Genomic DNA, 18,130 nt, shown 5'->3' with positions numbered 1-18,130 from the left:
AACTGAATTTTTCTGGGTAAGTAACGACCTTAGCAGAGTAATAGGCAGAAAAATCGGGACATATTTCGGTGAATAAGAACGAACAATGAAATATATGAAGAACTGCAGAAGAATACGTGCAGCAGACTATGGTGTCTGCTGATGATAATGGCGACGATATCCCTAACTCGTTAAAATACAAGGAAAAAGCTGAAGAAGAGGAGAAAGAAACTTGACCGTTGTAAATTGTTTTATCCGGAGATGCCATGAAACACTGCTAGATTTAGTTGACCTGTAAACAATTTTGCGCCACATTGCGACAGTGTTAGTAAGAGAAAGTTGTTTGGGATTTCCGTTCTGATTCACCATATCGCTGAGTATATTGCTTTATTGCGTAATATAGTTCTCAGATTCAACGCTCTTTCAAGAAATTCGAATAATAATTCTTAAAGTACTCCTTACATTACAGGAATTATTGTCATGAATTTAATACCATAGCTTCCGCAATTCATATTTTGAAAATTTAAAGCTAATGATTAAACGTGTTGTTACACTTTACACTATCAAACATTTATTAAAAATTGTAAGGGAAGGGGTTACACTTATGGCACATAATATCGGAACCAACAGCAGTATAAATGTTCCAAAATTCTGAAACTGCAGGACTGCGACACTTCTGTGTAATGTTTGTTTGGTTTTTTTATCTGTTGTATAGCAATGATGATGAATATCTGTCGTACTCTTTTGCTGCTTTGTAACTTAGAACTCGAGTACAAGAAGCTTACCTTTAAAAGCACCTGAAGGTAATTTTCTAGTTGAGCTGTGAACAATTTTGCGCCACGTTGCGACAGTGATAGTTAGTACGAGAAAGTTGTTTGGGATTTCCTTTCTGATGCACCATATCACTGAGTATATTGCTTTACTGTGTAATATCGTTCTCAGATTAAACGCTCTTATCGATGCCTACCACTATGAAAAGAACCTTTTATCTCGATTGGTTGTTTGCTTAGTTCAAGGCCGTTTTTAAAAGACGAGTGAATACTGTCGGAAACTGGGACACATGACGTTCATTATAAGATTGCCTGCGGATTTCATTCTATATAAAAGCGATATATCACCGAGGTTACTCACTTGCTTTTACAGGACAACACAGTAGGTATGATTACCGAGCTATCTGTAGTATCGCACTAAAATAGATCCAAAGTAATGATACTGTTTGTAAGTGAGACGTAATTTTAGTTTTAAGCTGTCATTGTAGTAAAGCAAGAAACTGTAGCAAGCTAAAATTTCGTAGCGGTCTACTGTTAAGAGCTGTGGTCCTTAACTATATTAGCAATAATTTGCTGTTTGCCAAAAGTTAAAATTCTGCAATTTGGAAGTGTAAGTATCACTATGTGATCAAAAGTATACGGACACCCCCAAAAGCACATGTTTTTCATATTAGGTGCATCGTGCCTCCACCAGGTACTTCATATCAGCCAACTCAGCAGTCATTAGACATTGTGAGAGAGCAGAATGGGGCGCTCCGCGGAAATCACGGACTTCGAACGTGGTCAGGTGATTGGATGTCACTTGTGTCATACGATTGTACCCGAGATTTCCACACTCCTAAACATCCCTAGGTCCACTGTTTACGATGTGATAGTGAAGTGGAAACGTGAAGGGACACGTACAGCACAAAGGCGTACAGGACGACCTCGTCTGTTGATTGACAGCGACCGCCGACAGTTGAAGAGGTTCGTAATGTGTAATAGGCAGACATCTATTCACACCATCATACAGGAATTCCACACTGCATCATGATCCACTGCAAGTACTATGACAGTTAGGCGGGAGGTGAGAAAACGTGGATTTCATGCTAGAGCGGCTGCTCATAAGCTACACATCACGCCGGTAAAAGCCAAACGACGCCTCGCTTGGTGCAATGAGCGTAAACATTGGACGATTGAACCGTGGAAAAAGGTTGTATGGAGTGACGAATCACGGTACACAATGTGGTGATCTGATGGCACGGTGTGGGTTTGGCGAGTGCCCGGTGGCAGCGTGTGTAGTGCGAGCAGCAAAATTCGGAGGCGTGGTGTTATGGTGTGGTCATGTTTTTCATGGAGGGGGCTGGCATCTCTTGGTGTTTTGCGTAGCACTTTAAGCACCTTCTTGCTTCGCACTGTTGAAGAGCACTTCGGGGATAGCGATTGCATATTTCAACACGATTGATCACATGTCCATAATTCACGAACTGTGGCGGAATGCTTACAGAACAATAACATCCCTGTAATGGACAAGCCTGCACGGAGTCCTGACCTGAAGCACATAGAAGACCTTTGGGATGCTTTGGAACACCGACTTCGTGCCAGGCCTCAATGACCGACATCGATACCTTTCCTCTGCGCATCACTCCATGAAGAATGGGCTCCATTCCCCAAAAAACTTTCGAGCACCTGATTGAACGTATGCTTGCGATAGTGGAAGCTGTCATCAAGGCTAAGAGTGGGCCAACGCCATATTGAATTCCAGCATTACCGATGGAAGGCGCCACGAAATTGTATGTCATTTTCAGCCAGGTTTAGGGATACTTTTGATCACATAGTTTTTTAATAAAGTGCCCATTGTTAGAAGCAAGTGGATGCTACGCAATTATCGCTTATCGACGGAACGATTAAGCCGATAAATGTTTAGTAATGGTGAGCAAGGTTGAAAATTTTTTTCAGATTTTTATGTTTCTTTTATGAGTCACTTACACCTGATTTTGGGTTGTTGTATCTCAACAACGTAACATTTCGTCGCATCATCTCACATCATTTTCCTTCTAACGTAGAGTATTATTCATCTAATAACATAGCAGTCACCGGCCGCAGTGTCCGAATAGTTCTAGGCGCTTCAGTCAGGAACCGCGCGACTGCTACGGTCGCAGGTTCGAATCCTGCCTCGGGCATGGATGTGTGTGACGTCCTTAGGTTAGTTAGGTTAAAGTAGTTCTAAGTTCTAGGGGACTGATGACCTCAGATGTTGAGTCCCATAGTGCTCAGAGCCATTTGAACTTAGCAGTCGACAGAATACGAAAGATGAACATGTATTTGAGTTCTCATTTGACCAGGGTTTTCTCACGTAATACTAGTTAAAGAAAAGGTCCTTCTCAGTAGTTACGAAAAATGTCTAATGAAACATTTGAATTTAAACTCTTTTAATAAGCCTAATGTTATATCCCCCATCAGTGTTGTGCAAGGCAAGTGATGAATTGTTCGTAGATAAATTGACATTTTGTACGATACAATTGTCAAAGTTAATGATAGTGCCTAAGAGTATTAAGATATGCATCAGAGGAACTGGTCGTTGTTTTTCTGATCCACGACTACTGTACGTAATTGACGGTCTTGCGCAATGTAGTGTTCCAGTTTTTCATAGCGCATCAGATTTCTATGTGCTGCAGCCTTCTGTCGCTATTTTCAAACGTCTCAGAGTCAGAAGCCGCTAACGCACAAATTTGCAGTAGTGATCGACAATGAAGTTGCCCTTCTCGACGGAAGAATATGAAGGACGTCAGTACAAAGAGAGCTGGGGTGTTTTTCTCATATTATGGCGTGGCTTTTTAGAAGACTATTGGAGAAGTACCACTGATTAGACCAGAGGATGACTCCTGCGTTGCTGGAGCTGAGGATCATTTATCAAGACCTCAAAGATACAGCACCACATTAGTATTTCTTTCATTTGTGTTTCAACAAATCGGGAAATTTCGTGACCATATCAAGAATTCAGAACGACATGAATTCGGATGCAACTAGGAAACGCTCTCAGCCCAGACAGCATTCACTGTAATTAACAGTTTCGATTTATGCCTTTCAACACAAATCATCGCACCCTTTCTCTTCATCTCGTAACCTGAGAAATCACTGGTGACAAAAAAAAAATTATTATCGAACCACTTCAGTTTGTGTGTGGCACAATGTCTTTAATAAGGAAGAACGAGCACACGTGCGATGTCAGGGCAACAGTGCCGCAGCAGAATCTGAAAGGCGAGGCGAGGTCATCCTTTTAGCTGTAACGGTAACAAAAGAAATTATTTGTCAGGAGAGGTGGAAGAGGACTTTTAGGGTATAGTTCATGCTCACTTTGTGCCAATATTCTGGGTGAGATTCCATCTACGTAGTTTCTTATGAAATGAGGAGGTGTTACAATTTTGTTGGTGAGTCGTCTATGGTATGGGGATGCTGTTTCCAGGAACCCACTTTCTGCTATCGAAATGGTACAGACTATGTACAGTCTCCCTATTATCCCCTCATTTCTCTGTTTCATTACCATGAATACTGCTGTGTAGTCGAGTGGAGACATCCTAGAATGATGTCAAGATGGTTGCTGGTAACCTATGAAGCGTCGAACATTTATTCATGGTGTTTACAACGCGTTGCTCTCCCGCACCAGCCTTAGGTGATGTTTCATTCAGCTGCGTGTTGGATGGCGTTAACAACGTCAATGCCGAGGCGGGCTGCCGGTGGCAGGCGACGACCATGCTCAGTGCGAGAATTTGGTCTCTCACTGGCAGCTGGAGTGTCCTCGGTTCTACTGCAGATTCTACAATGACGCTTGATGACCCATGAGTGATGTATGTTGTGTAGTCGGTTGATCTCCTCGCTACTGCCCTGGTTGCTTTCATCGCCTAGAGGTGCCTGGGCGCTGAAAAGAAACATGAACCCGGAGAGACCTATTGCTGATTTCCACGTTGGAGCTCAGTTCTGGAAGCTCTCTGCGATGTGATGTTGTGTAAGACAGTCAGCTTCTCCATCATTACATGATAGTCGGCGAGCTTAATGAAGTTTATCAGGTAAATACCATCATCTCGAGTACATCTTCAGCTAGTTCATAGACTGTGCTGGAACATCATTCACTACAGTATTGTAATCGTAGAACTGAATGCTACTGCTGTGAATAGCATCATTCCCGATGGTCAACCGACGAGACCTGGAAAACTGGAGTATTTAAACGAAGGTCGAGGTGTGCACCAACAAAGAAAAGTTTGCCCTCCCAACACCGACGTTCCGGCAGGCTAGGAAACCATTTTTGAAAAAAGGAAGTAGCGAGTTCTATGGCCCATTAGACGACAGCTAGCCTCTTGGTCACCCAGCAACTTGGCACCAAAATAACTTCTTTCAGCAGTAGGCATACTCGTGTGAGGCGGCAACAAGCTAACAAAACCTCTGAGCATCGCCGCTCTGCATCGTCTTCTGGAAGGCCCACCAGCTGCCGCGTGCACTCGACCGCGTCTGCTCCGTAAGTACACTCACTCTACTGTAAATTTTAACGGTCGTCATTTCGGGTAAAGTCTAGTAATGAAGCTAGGATTACATTGCTGTTTCTGTCGTTCGGCGATCAGATGAGCGTCAGCACCAACCATGCGGTAAGGTTCACCGAAATCTGCCACCCCTTTTGTTGCCGAACCTCAGTATTCTCTCTCCAAAGTGTTCACATCTAAGCCTACGCAGTTATAGGTGACTTTTGTTTCTATATCTTGCGCTGTTAATGTGTCTGTCAGTGGAGGCTGCCCTCAGTTAAGAGAACATTGTTCTGCTCTGATTACAGTATATATCTCTTTGTGCTACTTTGTAAATTATTTATTTGTGTTGTGAATTCTACCATCTTTTCTCAGTATCCATTGAAATCAGGGCTCCCTGCAAGAAGAGTCGCAGTGTACGCCTTCCCACACTTCGGTACCGGGTAGAATAATATAACGTGAGGTCCCTATAGCCTATCAACATTTATCTCGCCCGCTAATTGAAGCAAGCTCTTTTCATTCAGGCCTCCTGGGCTACGAAAACAGCAGTGGCAGTCAGTGTAGGAGAGGAATTGCAGTGTCATATAAACTTCAGTGGAACTAGCGAAAGAAATTTTCTCGTTGCTTGGTTAGCAAACTCTCTCCTTGTCCTTCTATTGACATACATATAAAATAATTTAACAGGTTGGTAATTAACGTAGTCCACACAACGATAATAACACTCGCCATTTTTTCAAGTATATCTGGTACAAAAACATGAATGCGCCTTTATTTGTGCCTGATCATTTCAACATCCACCAGGAGGGGGCAAATTACGTCCGACTTTCCCATTTTCATTTATGTCAAGACAACTGAAAAATTAGACTGCAACTGAGATAAAACTGCAGACATGGAGGCTAAATCGATAGTAAAAGATACCTGACGAGAAGAATAAAGATACAAAAGCTACATAAAACCACTAAACTGAACAGAATTATGTCGACGCCGGGGGAAGGTCTGATATATTACTGGTGAACATGAGGACACGGCGACGGTCGACCACTCTCTGTATCGAGATACAACAGAACAGCCTGGGCAGCATGCGATCTTGCATTATGTTGTTGAAAGATAAAGTTACAGAGACCTCGAAGACAGGACACAGCCATTGGCCTTAACAAGTCAGTAGTGAAACCCCAGCTGTCCACACTACTGTCTATGTGAATCTAATGTGACCTTGCTGTGACGCAGTGGCAACCCGCACAGTCGCGCCGGGTGCAGCCAGACAAAGTTTGTCCTCGTACGTTCATACTCGTGTTGTACGTGGTACCGTGACTCCTCCAAAAAGAAGACGTGTCGCCACTCCTGTGTCGCAATATGTCGTTGGGCCGCGCTGTCGGTGCGCCTCTCTCAGATCTCCCGTGCTGGATATCCGTGGTGCTTCAATGGAAAGCGATACGCACATATAAAGATGGCGATAGTGTGCCATACACAAGGCATAAAAGGGAAGTGCATTGACGGAGCTGTCATTTTACTCAAGTGATTCTTGTGAAAAGGTTTCCGATGTGATTATTCAGTATTCTGCGATCCACACTGTCAAGAGAATTCTGGGAATACCAAATTTCAGGCAGTATCTCTCACCACGGGCAAAGCTATGGCCAGTGGCCTTCACTTAGCGACCGAGAGAAGCGGAGTTTGCGCAGACTTTTCAGTGCTAACAGACAAGTAACACTACTTGAAATAACGGCGGAAGTCTATGTCGGACGAACGGCGAACGTATCCGTTAGCATGGTGTTGCGCAATTTGGCGTTAATGGGCTATGGCAGCAGACGACCAACGCGAGTGCCCTTGTTAACAGTACTACATAGCCTGCAATGCCTCTCGTGGGCTCGTGACCACATTGGTTGGGCCCCGAGGGCTGGATAACCGTGGGCTAGTCAGATGAGACCCAATTTCTGCAGGTAAGAACTGATCATGAGATTCGAATGTGGTGCAGACCCCCGAAGCTGTGAACCCAACTTGTCAACAAGGCACTGTGCAGGGTGGTGGTGGCCCTATAATGGTGTGGGCTGTTTTACGTGGGATGGATTGAGTCCGCTGGTCCAACTGAGCGGATCACCGACTGTAAATGGTTATTTTCGGCTACTTGGAGACCATTAGCAGTCATTCATGGACTTCATGTTCCCAAACAACGATGCTATTTTTAGGAATGACAATGCGCCATGTCATCAGGCCACACTTGTTCGCAATTGGTCTGAAGATATTGTGGACAGTTTGAGATAATAATTTAGGCACCCAAATCGATCGGCACGAATCACATCAAACATTTGTGGGACGTAATCAAGGGGTCAGTTTGAGCACAAACTCCTGCACTGGCGCCGGCCGTTGTGGCCGAGCGGTTCTAGGTACTTCAGTCCGGAACCGTGCTGCTGCTACAGTCGCAGGTTCGAATCCTGCCTCTGGCATGGATGTGTGTGATGTCCTTAGCTTAGTTAGGTGTAAGTAGTTCTAAGTCTAGGGGACTGATGACGTCAGATGTTAAGTCCCATAGTGCTCGGAGCCATTTGAAAATGCACTGGCAACACTTCAGCAATTTTGGACGGCTACAGAGAAAGCACGGCGAAATATTTTTGCAGGACACTTCCAATGACTTGTTGGTACTTCAATCCAGTGACTCATTTTAGAATCACACGAAGAAATGAGCACCAGAGATCGCCATAAGCATTTTCTTACACTTTACAGAAGTTGTTGTTGTTAGACATTAGGTTGTGTTTTCTGCAGCATTTGTATACGTTCCACATTCTGGACTTTTAAGTGCTGTATAACGTATTACAACTATTTGGGATATATTGTAAGTTATTCAAGTACATAATTTTATGGTGTGTAAAATTCTATATATTCTTAGATTTGTATTACATGTGGACAGTTAAGCCGCACTTTGGCGCTCATGCAGCATCTTGGAACGGAAGACGGTGTTCTTGTAAATGAACTGAGTTTTTTTAATATCTTAACCACTGGGTGGTTATAAGTAAAACATAGTTACTCACACAGGTCCAGTACTGGCTGCAGTGATCGTATGGCAGCGAAATTTGATAGATATTCTGATGCGTTAATGCGGAATCCATATAAACTAGTAAAAAGTCAGTTCTAGTATTGGCCACCAAGTGTAAACTTGGTGGTGTGAATGCAAGGACACATGCTGAATTGTTTCCATTTGTAATGGATTAGGAATGGAGTTTGGGTAGAAAATGACAAACAGTTGAGAACCGCATATTGTTGGTGTTATTATTAAATGGCGCTTACACAATTTGTTTAGTATGAGCACCGGAGATGTCGACGAGATGTCGTACATTGCCACATTTTCACCTGGTGGCCAAAACTGAAAGTAATTTTTTTCCCAGCGTGTGTGGGTTGCACATTAACACATTAGAATATCTACCAAGTTTTGCTGGTATAGAGTCTAAACCATTTCTGGTGAACATTAACAGAATTAAAACAAACAAGAAACACATATTTGATACTTTAGAACTCAATACCATTTAAGAAGGAACCTATATATGACACGACGCCAGTAGAGGACTACTAGCTCACTTAACAATGATAAGTGCTAGAACACTTTATGAGGCTTATTCGGATTCTACATACCAAAATGCATACTGACTGACATATTACATCTCAGACGCAAATGGGCTGTTGAGTAGTGTAATTAGACCGCAAATTAAGTAGTCCATTTCTCTGTGTATCAATACAGATTGTCAATCTTGTCTACAAGGAATGGTGTATAATTTGCAGCCATGTAACATGGCGTAAGGACACTGATCCTAACTAACGCTGACCAGAGATGACTGTCTCGTCTTGTCAATCACAGTCGATTTCAGACCTGAGAGGAAATGCTGTCAGTGAATACAAATCCATTTCAGCTAGATTCCTAATAAATATTTAAAATGTAAGTACATGGAATGAGAATTGGGTATCTCGTAAAACGCCATTTCTCACAGAGCACAATAAGTTGCAGGTCTTCAGTAGGCGATACAACAGAGAAGCTCGACAGTAGTTGACTGGAGGTTGTACTGTAGTCCGATTAATTGCTAAAATGACGCAAGGTATCGAGTGCACCGACAGCCCAAAGAGGCGTTTAAATTTCAGTGTATCAGAGGGTGTAGCTGAGCAGAGGCAGAACCTAGTTCTACGATGTTTTGGGTTAGAGGACGAGGAGGGGTTTGTTTCTCATACCGTGACATGGGTTCATTCATTCAAGTAAAGTGGAATGAACCAAGATTTTCGGATTTTCATTTCAACATTGTCACTGACCAATTGTTGGCTTTTCTTTCACGTTTCATGACGAGTGTGTTGTTGGTACTCACCCTTCTAAGTTGGCAGCAGCTGTGTTCCAGGGGCTGCACAAATGTGTTCCTAGTGTAGCGGATACTCACACATCATAATGCCCCTCGACTGGTACAGTGAATAACCAAGCCATAATCGCACAGAAAATCTCCCCACTGGAAGATTGGGTAAAATGTAACAATCAATTTCCTCCCCATTAGGAAGCTCTGCAGGAGCTGCTCATCAATTAACGGCTTCCACTTGACACGAAGTACCAGAAAAATTGGTGGGCTCTCTTCCTTGCCGAAATGCAGCTGCTGTCAAAGCTAGAGGCGATGTTACACTATACTAGCTGATATCTTCAGGTGATTACTAATTTTGTCCGGTATGGTTATCTTTGTACTGTGTGGTTAAAATCGGAAGATATCCATACTTCTGTTCCAGGATGGTGCATAGAGTTTTGGTGTTCCTCGTGGCTGGTCTTGCGCTAGCTGCTGGAGAGAAGGTGCGCTATGACGACCACCGTGTGTACCGGGTACTGCCAGCCAATGTGGATCAGCTGCAGTTCCTCAATGGGCTCACCAAGTACCACAAAGATGTGAGTATTCCTTCACCAGCGACTACAGTACCGCTTCTTTCTGCAGAGTTCTTCTAGTCACAGTGTTCAGCTGACATCGGTCTTTCTGCAACAGTATTCCAACTTCTCTAAAGGCAGCTGCTGAATATTTTCTCCCCAATAAATAGCTTATTCAAAAAGCATGTGCAAAAGTGGTTGTAATCTTCCTATGTTATAACATAATAGCAGTGTCTGCTGTTACATAAGGATTTTCTAGACTCCCAAGTTTCCAAGAAGACAAGGGACTAGTCCTTGTGTTGATTCTCCAGTGACGGTCTTTCGAAACCCACTTTACGCCGAGTTAGGTATTCGTAATCTTCGCTTGCTTTGTGTTGTTATTTGACTCCAGTCTTTGGGTAGACTGTCGAATGCCATGTAAGGGTTATAGTTAATTTCTCAAGGAGCTCATTGTTTCTTAGTAAGCTGATGCCAGCGATTCCAGTCTTTCGCCGTCAGACTAAATGTATATGTGATACTCATAATGAAAGAAAATACCCATTTCAAGGTGTAACGTGTTAAACAAGTAACTCATCTTCCACTGAATTCCTGAAACAATGCCAGTTAACTCGATATGTCACACAATATATCGAGTGAGACTGTACGAATACTATGAATATGCAGATCCAATAAACAAGCAAGCATTTCGTGAGTATAAACCACTAACACTCACACTCGTAATTGCACGCAAGTAATTTTCCAGACCTGAGCTACGAGATGCAGTTATGAGGGAAGTAGAACTTTATGATGGCATGTCCATCCCGCGCGGCGCGAAACCTCACAGCAGGACACCTAGCAGACCCAATGAGACATCGGAGTCACTGCGTAGACCGCCGGCAAAAGTGGGCCTTGACCCCGCATCTAACGACAACCATTCATAAAGCCTTTCTGCAGGAACACGGCGGAAAAAGCCAGATAAACGTCTGGAGAAACCCTACTCAAAACATTGGTGACTCGCTGTAGCTGCCTGAGTTAAAACTCGCATGGAAGAATAAGCTGTTTATCTCAGTATTACGTATTAAAAGTTAAACTCTGCCCTATGAGAGAAACGACACGTGTTATAGGCTAAATCTCTAGTGGGAGGAGTCATAACAAGTATGAACACTCTGATTGACCCGAAAGAAAACGCATGGCCACCAGCTTTGATCTAAACAAATTGCAGACAGAGTAACTCGCTGTTTCTCTTGCAGCAAATCGTCGAGTGTCTGAGCCAGGCGACTCGCGCCGCGCTGAGACGACTGAGAAAGTCATTATTTGAACACTTGTTCACAGGCTCATCTTAACTCATAAGAAGTTAAACTGCAAACTCTCCTAGTATGGAGAATCGCACCAAGCACTGACAACGCTAGTGAGAGATTTGAGGGCAACAATGTACGATAAATTCCAGCCAGATACCGTGTACCATGCCAATTAACTTAGCTAGCGAATAACTGGGAGCCTCGGTTTCACTGAAGATGTAGGAAATGCATCCAACTGGTGTTCAACAGACGAGAGAGATTTAGAATAGATTCTCAGGTTCACAGCTGGCGCCGACAGCAGCCACTGCCGCCGTCAATCAAGTGCAAACACGCGCGCTCGCGGTTCACCAGCAAGTGATATTCAATTCACTCAGAACTGTGGTCATCTCGATCTCTCCTAATTTTTGTACATTTAACCATGACCTGTAGTTAAACATAATCAAAACTGTCGGGTTTCATTGGAGCAGAAATGTGAGATATCCGATCTAATAGAAAGGATTGATCAGCCACTGTAGAGTGCTTTATACCCTCAAGTTATTAAAATGTTTTTATTGCGACCTTCTTTCTGGTTGCTCTTTACCCACCCTATCCATTATTTGATTATTTTCATTGTGCATTTTAGGTAAACTAATATCTCTAGCCCCAATTGTATTCGATTTGTTTGTACTTTTATCGACCTGCAGACATAGTCATCACACTTCTCATCATTAAAGAACCTTATGATAGGAATTTCGCTTCACAGTGGTAAACACCCAATATCAATATTTTACCATCCTGTAAGTAATTTTTCTAACATTAGTATGTCATAAAGTCATACTTAGAGTAAAAATAAACCTTAATAAATAAAATCTAGGATTTTCATTTTTTGCTAACCTATGTTTGCACATCAATCCGTTCACTAATTTCTGTCAGCCCTAATGTTTCCTTTGCAGGGAGTGTAGTGGAACTGACATTGAGATCATTTTCTGATTATATCACTTTCCGTTCTGCTGCACTCTTCTTAACTCTGTATGCAAGAGAGGGTATGTTCCTACCTTGCAGGCCATAGGTTCAACACCAAATTCCTGAAACACTCACAAAGCGTTCTTGCGCATCTGTGGTAGGAAGATAGATCTGAACCGGTCTCACACTTATTAGAGAGATCATAATAGTACATAAACATTTTTGAGTTCCAGCATGCAAAGAACTGTTACTCGTATAGACTTCAATTGATTATTAATTTATTAACATTAATGCTAAAGACTACCAGTTCTGTTTGCGAGACGAAAACAGATCTCACTGTCAGTATCAACACTGACATGAGTGACTGTGCACCTTTGGTACACAGCTGAGTGGAGGCTCAGAAGGTTCTGCGACCGTATAGGCTGCAAATTGCTTGATTTGTGTTATAGGGTGTGCGTTTCAGGTTCCGATAAACAGGTCGGAGGTCCATTGGAGGCGGCTACACGGGTAGCGGGGCTATGTACAGTGGACTGGGTGGATATATAAGTTAGAGGGTCTCAGTCTCAAAGGATGTAGGGCAAACAAAGGCTAGGGTGGAACTAGAAAATATATTGTAGTTGTAAATTTTCGTAGTTGTGTTGGGAAAAAATTAGAGATCCAACCGCTAACAGAAAGCTCCGATACCTAAGTCGTTGTAGGCAGTGAAAGCTGACTGACTCCAGAGATAAGTTCAGTAGAAATTTTTACAAAAAACCTAATGGTGTTCAGCCATAATGGATTAAATATAGTTTGTGGAGGTGTGTTTGTTGTCATTGGAAGTGGTTTACCTTGTAGTGAAATTGTGGTCTACAGTTCCTGTGAGTTAGCACTAGTAGAGGCTATACTCGGCAATCTGAACAAATTCATAATTGGTTCCTTTTAACCACTCCCTGCCGAAACATTCATAGAATTATTGTGACTAATATCAAATAGGTACCCCACTCAATAGGTACCCCACTCATACAACTACAGGCAGTGGTGACTTCAGTCTACTCTCTGTATGTTAGAGAAAATACATTTTTAAAGTCGGCGTTAGACATAAACCAAGACCAGAAATTTTACTCAATGCTTCCTCCTAAGTGTATTTTGAACAGTTAGTTCAAGAGCCTCGTCGAAGTGTAAAAGGTTGCGAAAACATACTTTATCTCGTAGCAACAAATAATCGTGAGTTAATACGGCGCATCATGTGTGATTTTAGGGTTTCCCGGCGTAGGAAAATCTTGAATAGTTCTCGGATGAACAGACGGTGATCACAAGCGTGTTATAGTGAGATTTACCGTCTAAATCCTCCAAAAATAAAAATCATGTTTAAAGTAGAAGATAGAAATTTGCTTGACACCTTCCTAAGAGACAGTCTCCACCTCTTCCCAACTAACTATGTAAGCGTAGACCAAATGTGGCCTCAGTTAAAAGAAATGGTATCGGCATGTTGCAGTGGTTAGCAAACTGGACCATTCGGGAGAACGACGGTTCAAATCCGCGTCCGGCCATCGTGATTTAGATTTTCCGTGATTTCCCCAAATCGCTTCCGGCATATTCCGGGATGGTTCCTTTGAAAGGGCTCGGCCGAATTTCTTTCCCATCCTTCCCTAATCCGATGGGACCGATGACCTCGCTGTTTGGTCCCCTCCCCAAAATCAACAAACAAACTAACCAATAGCATCGGCGATAATTGAGAAATATACGAGGGCAGTTAAATAAGTAATGCAACACATTTTTTTTCTGAAACAGGGGTTGTTTTATTCAGCATTGAAATACACCAGGTTATTCCCCAATATTTTAGCTACACAACACTATTTTTCATCGTAATCTCCATTCAATGCTACGGCCTTACGCCACCTTGAAATGAGGGCCTGTATGTCTGCACGGTATCATTCCACTGGTCGATGTCGGAGCCAACGTCGTACTGCATCAATAACTTCTTCATCATCCGCGTAGTGCCTCCCATGGATTGCGTCCTTCATTGGGCCAAACATATGGAAATCCGACGGTGCGAGATCGGGGCTGTAGGGTGCATGAGGAAGAACAGTCCACTGAAGTTTTGTGAGCTCCTCTCGGGTGCGAAGACTTGTGTGAGGTCTTGCGTTGTCATGAAGAAGGAGAAGTTCGTTCAGATTTTTGTGCCTACGAACACGCTGAAGTCGTTTCTTCAATTTCTGAAGAGTAGCACAATACACTTCAGAGTTGATCGTTTGACCATGGGGAAGGACATCGAACAGAATAACCCCTTCAGCGTCCCAGAAGACTGTAACCATGACTTTACCGGCTGAGGGTATGGTTTTAAACTTTTTCTTGGTAGGGGAGTGAGTGTGACGCCACTCCATTGACTGCCGTTTTGTTTCAGGTTCGAAGTGATGAACCCATGTTTCATCGCATGTAACAATCTTTGACAAGAAATTGTCACCCTCAGCCACATGACGAGCAAGCAATTCCGCACAGATGGTTCTCCTTTGCTCTTTATGGTGTCCGGTTAGACAACGAGGGACCCAGCGGGAACAAACCTTTGAATATCCCAACTGGTGAACAACTGTGACAGCACTACCAACAGAGATGTCAAGTTGAGCACTGAGTTGTTTGATGGTGATCCGTCGATCATCTCGACGAGTGTGTTCGCACGCTCCGCCATTGCAGGAGTCACAGCTGTGCACGGCCGGCCCGCGCGCGGGAGATCAGACAGTCTTGCTTGACCTTGCGGCGATGATGACACACGCTTTGCCCAACGACTCACCGTGCTTTTGTCCACTGCCAAATCACCGTAGACATTCTGCAAGCGCCTATGAATATCTGAGATGCCCTGGTTTTCCGCCCAAAGAAACTCGATCACTGCCCGTTGTTTGCAACGCACATCCGTTACAGACGCCATTTTAACAGCTGCGTACAGCGCTGCCACCTGTCGGAAGTCAATGAAACTATACGAGACGAAGCGGGAATGTTTGAAAATATTCCACAAGAAATTTCCGGTTTTTTCAACCAAAATACGCCGAAAAAAAAAGTGTTGCATTACTTATTGAACTGCCCTCGTATACCAAATAAATTAATGATGGAACTGGTCCATCATGCTTCACAAAACAGGTCAGATCACCAGATCACTGTTACAGAAGTAACGAAAAATGCTTGCTGAATTTAATAGAATGCTAAATACTTAAGATCGGTATCGTTTTTCAGAAGCTCGATATTAAGCAGAAAGGTCAGTGCGAGATGCTCTTAATAGTACCACAGCGAAATTCTCTCTTTGTCAGAAACCCCAAACACATTTTAGTTGTATGTAAAGTATTCCAGCGGTAAGATACATTCAGTACCTTCACTGTACCATAACAATGGCAATCTTACTGAAGACAGTGCCAATAAAGCAGAATTAAGAAGTACGGTATTCCGAGATTTCTTCACCAAAGAAGACGAAGTAAACATTCCAGAACTGGAATCAAGCACAGTTGCCAACAAAACTAGCTTACAAGTAGATATCCTCGGTGTAGCGTAGCTGTTTAAATCAGTAATAACAGGTCTTATGTTCCAGATTCGTACCAAAGTGGTTCCTTTCAGAGATGTTGATATAATAACTCCGTACCTAGCAATGAAATACAATAGCTCGCTCGACGAAAGTTCCGTACCTGAAGATTAGGAAATTGCGTAGGTCACACCAATGCTCAAGAAAACGAATAGGAGTAATCCGATGGATTACAGATCCATGCCTTTGAAGTCGACTTGCAGCAGGGCTTTGGAACATATATTTCACTTGAACGCTATGAATTACGTCGAAGGTAACGCTCTACTGACACATACTTAGAGCGGATTCAGAAAATATAATTCTTATTAAGACAATTAGCTCTCTATTCTCACGAAGTAATGAATGATATTGGCATGGGATGTCGAATTGATTCCATATTTCCAGATTTACAAAAGGCTTTTGATACTGTTTCCCAGAAGCGGTTTCTAACTAAATTGCGTGGCTATGGAGTATCGTCACTGTTGTGCGATTGAATTCGTGCTTTTCTGTCAGAAAGGTCAGAGTTCGTAGTAAATCACAGAAAACTATCGAGTAAAACATAAGTAATATCTTAGTTCCCCAGGGAAGTGTTAGAAGTCCTCTGCTGTTTCAGAACTACATAAACGACATAGGAGACAATCAGAACAGCCCTCTTATATTGTTTGCAGACGGTACATTCATTTACCAGCTGGTAAAGTGACTAGATGGTCAAAATCAAATACAAAATAATTTAGAGAAGATACTGTATGGTGCGACAAAAGGCAATTGACTCTCAATAATGAATAGTACTAAAAGGAATCCGCCAAATTTCGGTTACACGATAAATCACACAAAAATTACTGTTGTAAATTCAGATAAATACTTAGGGATTACAATTACGATTAACTCAAATTGGAATGATCACATAGATAAAGACTGTGATTTATTCATAGAACAAGTAGAAAATGCAACAACTCAACTAAAGAGTCCGCTTACACTACACTTGTCCACCCTCTTCTGGAGTATGGCTGTGCAGTATGGGATCCGCATCAGATAGGATTGACGGAGGACACTGAAAAAGTTGTTGAAAGAAAGGCAGTTCGTTTTGTAGTATAGCGAAATAAGGGAGATAGTGCCACGGGTATGATCAGCGGTGGCAATCACTAAAACAGAGGCGTTTTTCGTTGCAGCACGATCTTCTCATGAAATTTTAAACACGAATTTTCTCCCCAGATTGTGAAAACACTTTTCTGGCGCCCACCTACATAGGGAGGAGTGATCATCATAGTAAGATAAGAGAAATAAGAAATCGCACGGAAACATTTAAGTGTACGTTTTTCCTACGCGCTATTCGAGATAGGACAGGGAGAGCCGTTGAAGGCGGTTCGCTGAACACTCTGCTAGAACCTTAATTGTAAACTGTGGAGTAGTCAAGTAGATGTAGATACAGGTAGTAGAAAGGAGAATTAAAACTCACCAAATATATATATATATATATATATATATATATATATATATATGTGTGTGTGTGTGTGTGTGTGTGTGTATGTATGTATACACTCCTGGAAATTGAAATAAGAACACCGTGAATTCATTGTCCCAGGAAGGGGAAACTTTATTGACACATTCCTGGGGTCAGATACATCACATGATCACACTGACAGAACCACAGGCACATAGACACAGGCAACAGAGCATGCACAATGTCGGCACTAGTACAGTGTATATCCACCTTTCGCAGCAATGCAGGCTGCTATTCTCCCATGGAGACGATCGTAGAGATGCTGGATGTAGTCCTGTGGAACGGCTTGCCATGCCATTTCCACCTGGCGCCTCAGTTGGACCAGCGTTCGTGCTGGACGTGCAGACCGCGTGAGACGACGCTTCATCCAGTCCCAAACATGCTCAATGGGGGACAGATCCGGAGATCTTGCTGGCCAGGGTAGTTGACTTACACCTTCTAGAGCACGTTGGGTGGCACGGGATACATGCGGACGTGCATTGTCCTGTTGGAACAGCAAGTTCCCTTGCCGGTCTAGGAATGGTAGAACGATGGGTTCGATGACGGTTTGGATGTACCGTGCACTATTCAGTGTCCCCTCGACGATCACCACTGGTGTACGGCCAGTGTAGGAGATCGCTCCCCACACCATGATGCCGGGTGTTGGCCCTGTGTGCCTCGGTCGTATGCAGTCCTGATTGTGGCGCTCACCTGCACGGCGCCAAACACGCATACGACCATCATTGGCACCAAGGCAGAAGCGACTCTCATCGCTGAAGACGACACGTCTCCA

General features: G+C 43.1%; 1 protein-coding gene across 1 annotated transcript in view; it reads left to right on the top strand.

Annotated features, from left to right (window-relative positions):
• Positions 1 to 18,130, top strand: part of LOC124788832 (zinc carboxypeptidase-like) — a 119,303-nt gene that overhangs the window by 51,522 nt on the left and 49,651 nt on the right. Inside the window, exon 2 of the mRNA XM_047256114.1 lies at positions 9,986 to 10,139. Coding sequence (XP_047112070.1) covers positions 9,986 to 10,139 — 154 coding nt within the window. The remainder of the gene's footprint in view (positions 1 to 9,985; positions 10,140 to 18,130) is intronic.

This window comes from Schistocerca piceifrons, chromosome 3 (assembly GCF_021461385.2).
Source record: "Schistocerca piceifrons isolate TAMUIC-IGC-003096 chromosome 3, iqSchPice1.1, whole genome shotgun sequence".
NCBI classification, from domain to species: domain Eukaryota; kingdom Metazoa; phylum Arthropoda; class Insecta; order Orthoptera; family Acrididae; genus Schistocerca; species Schistocerca piceifrons.
The sequence above is the reverse complement of the archived record's forward strand: the minus strand, read 5'-3'. Positions and strand labels throughout refer to the sequence as shown.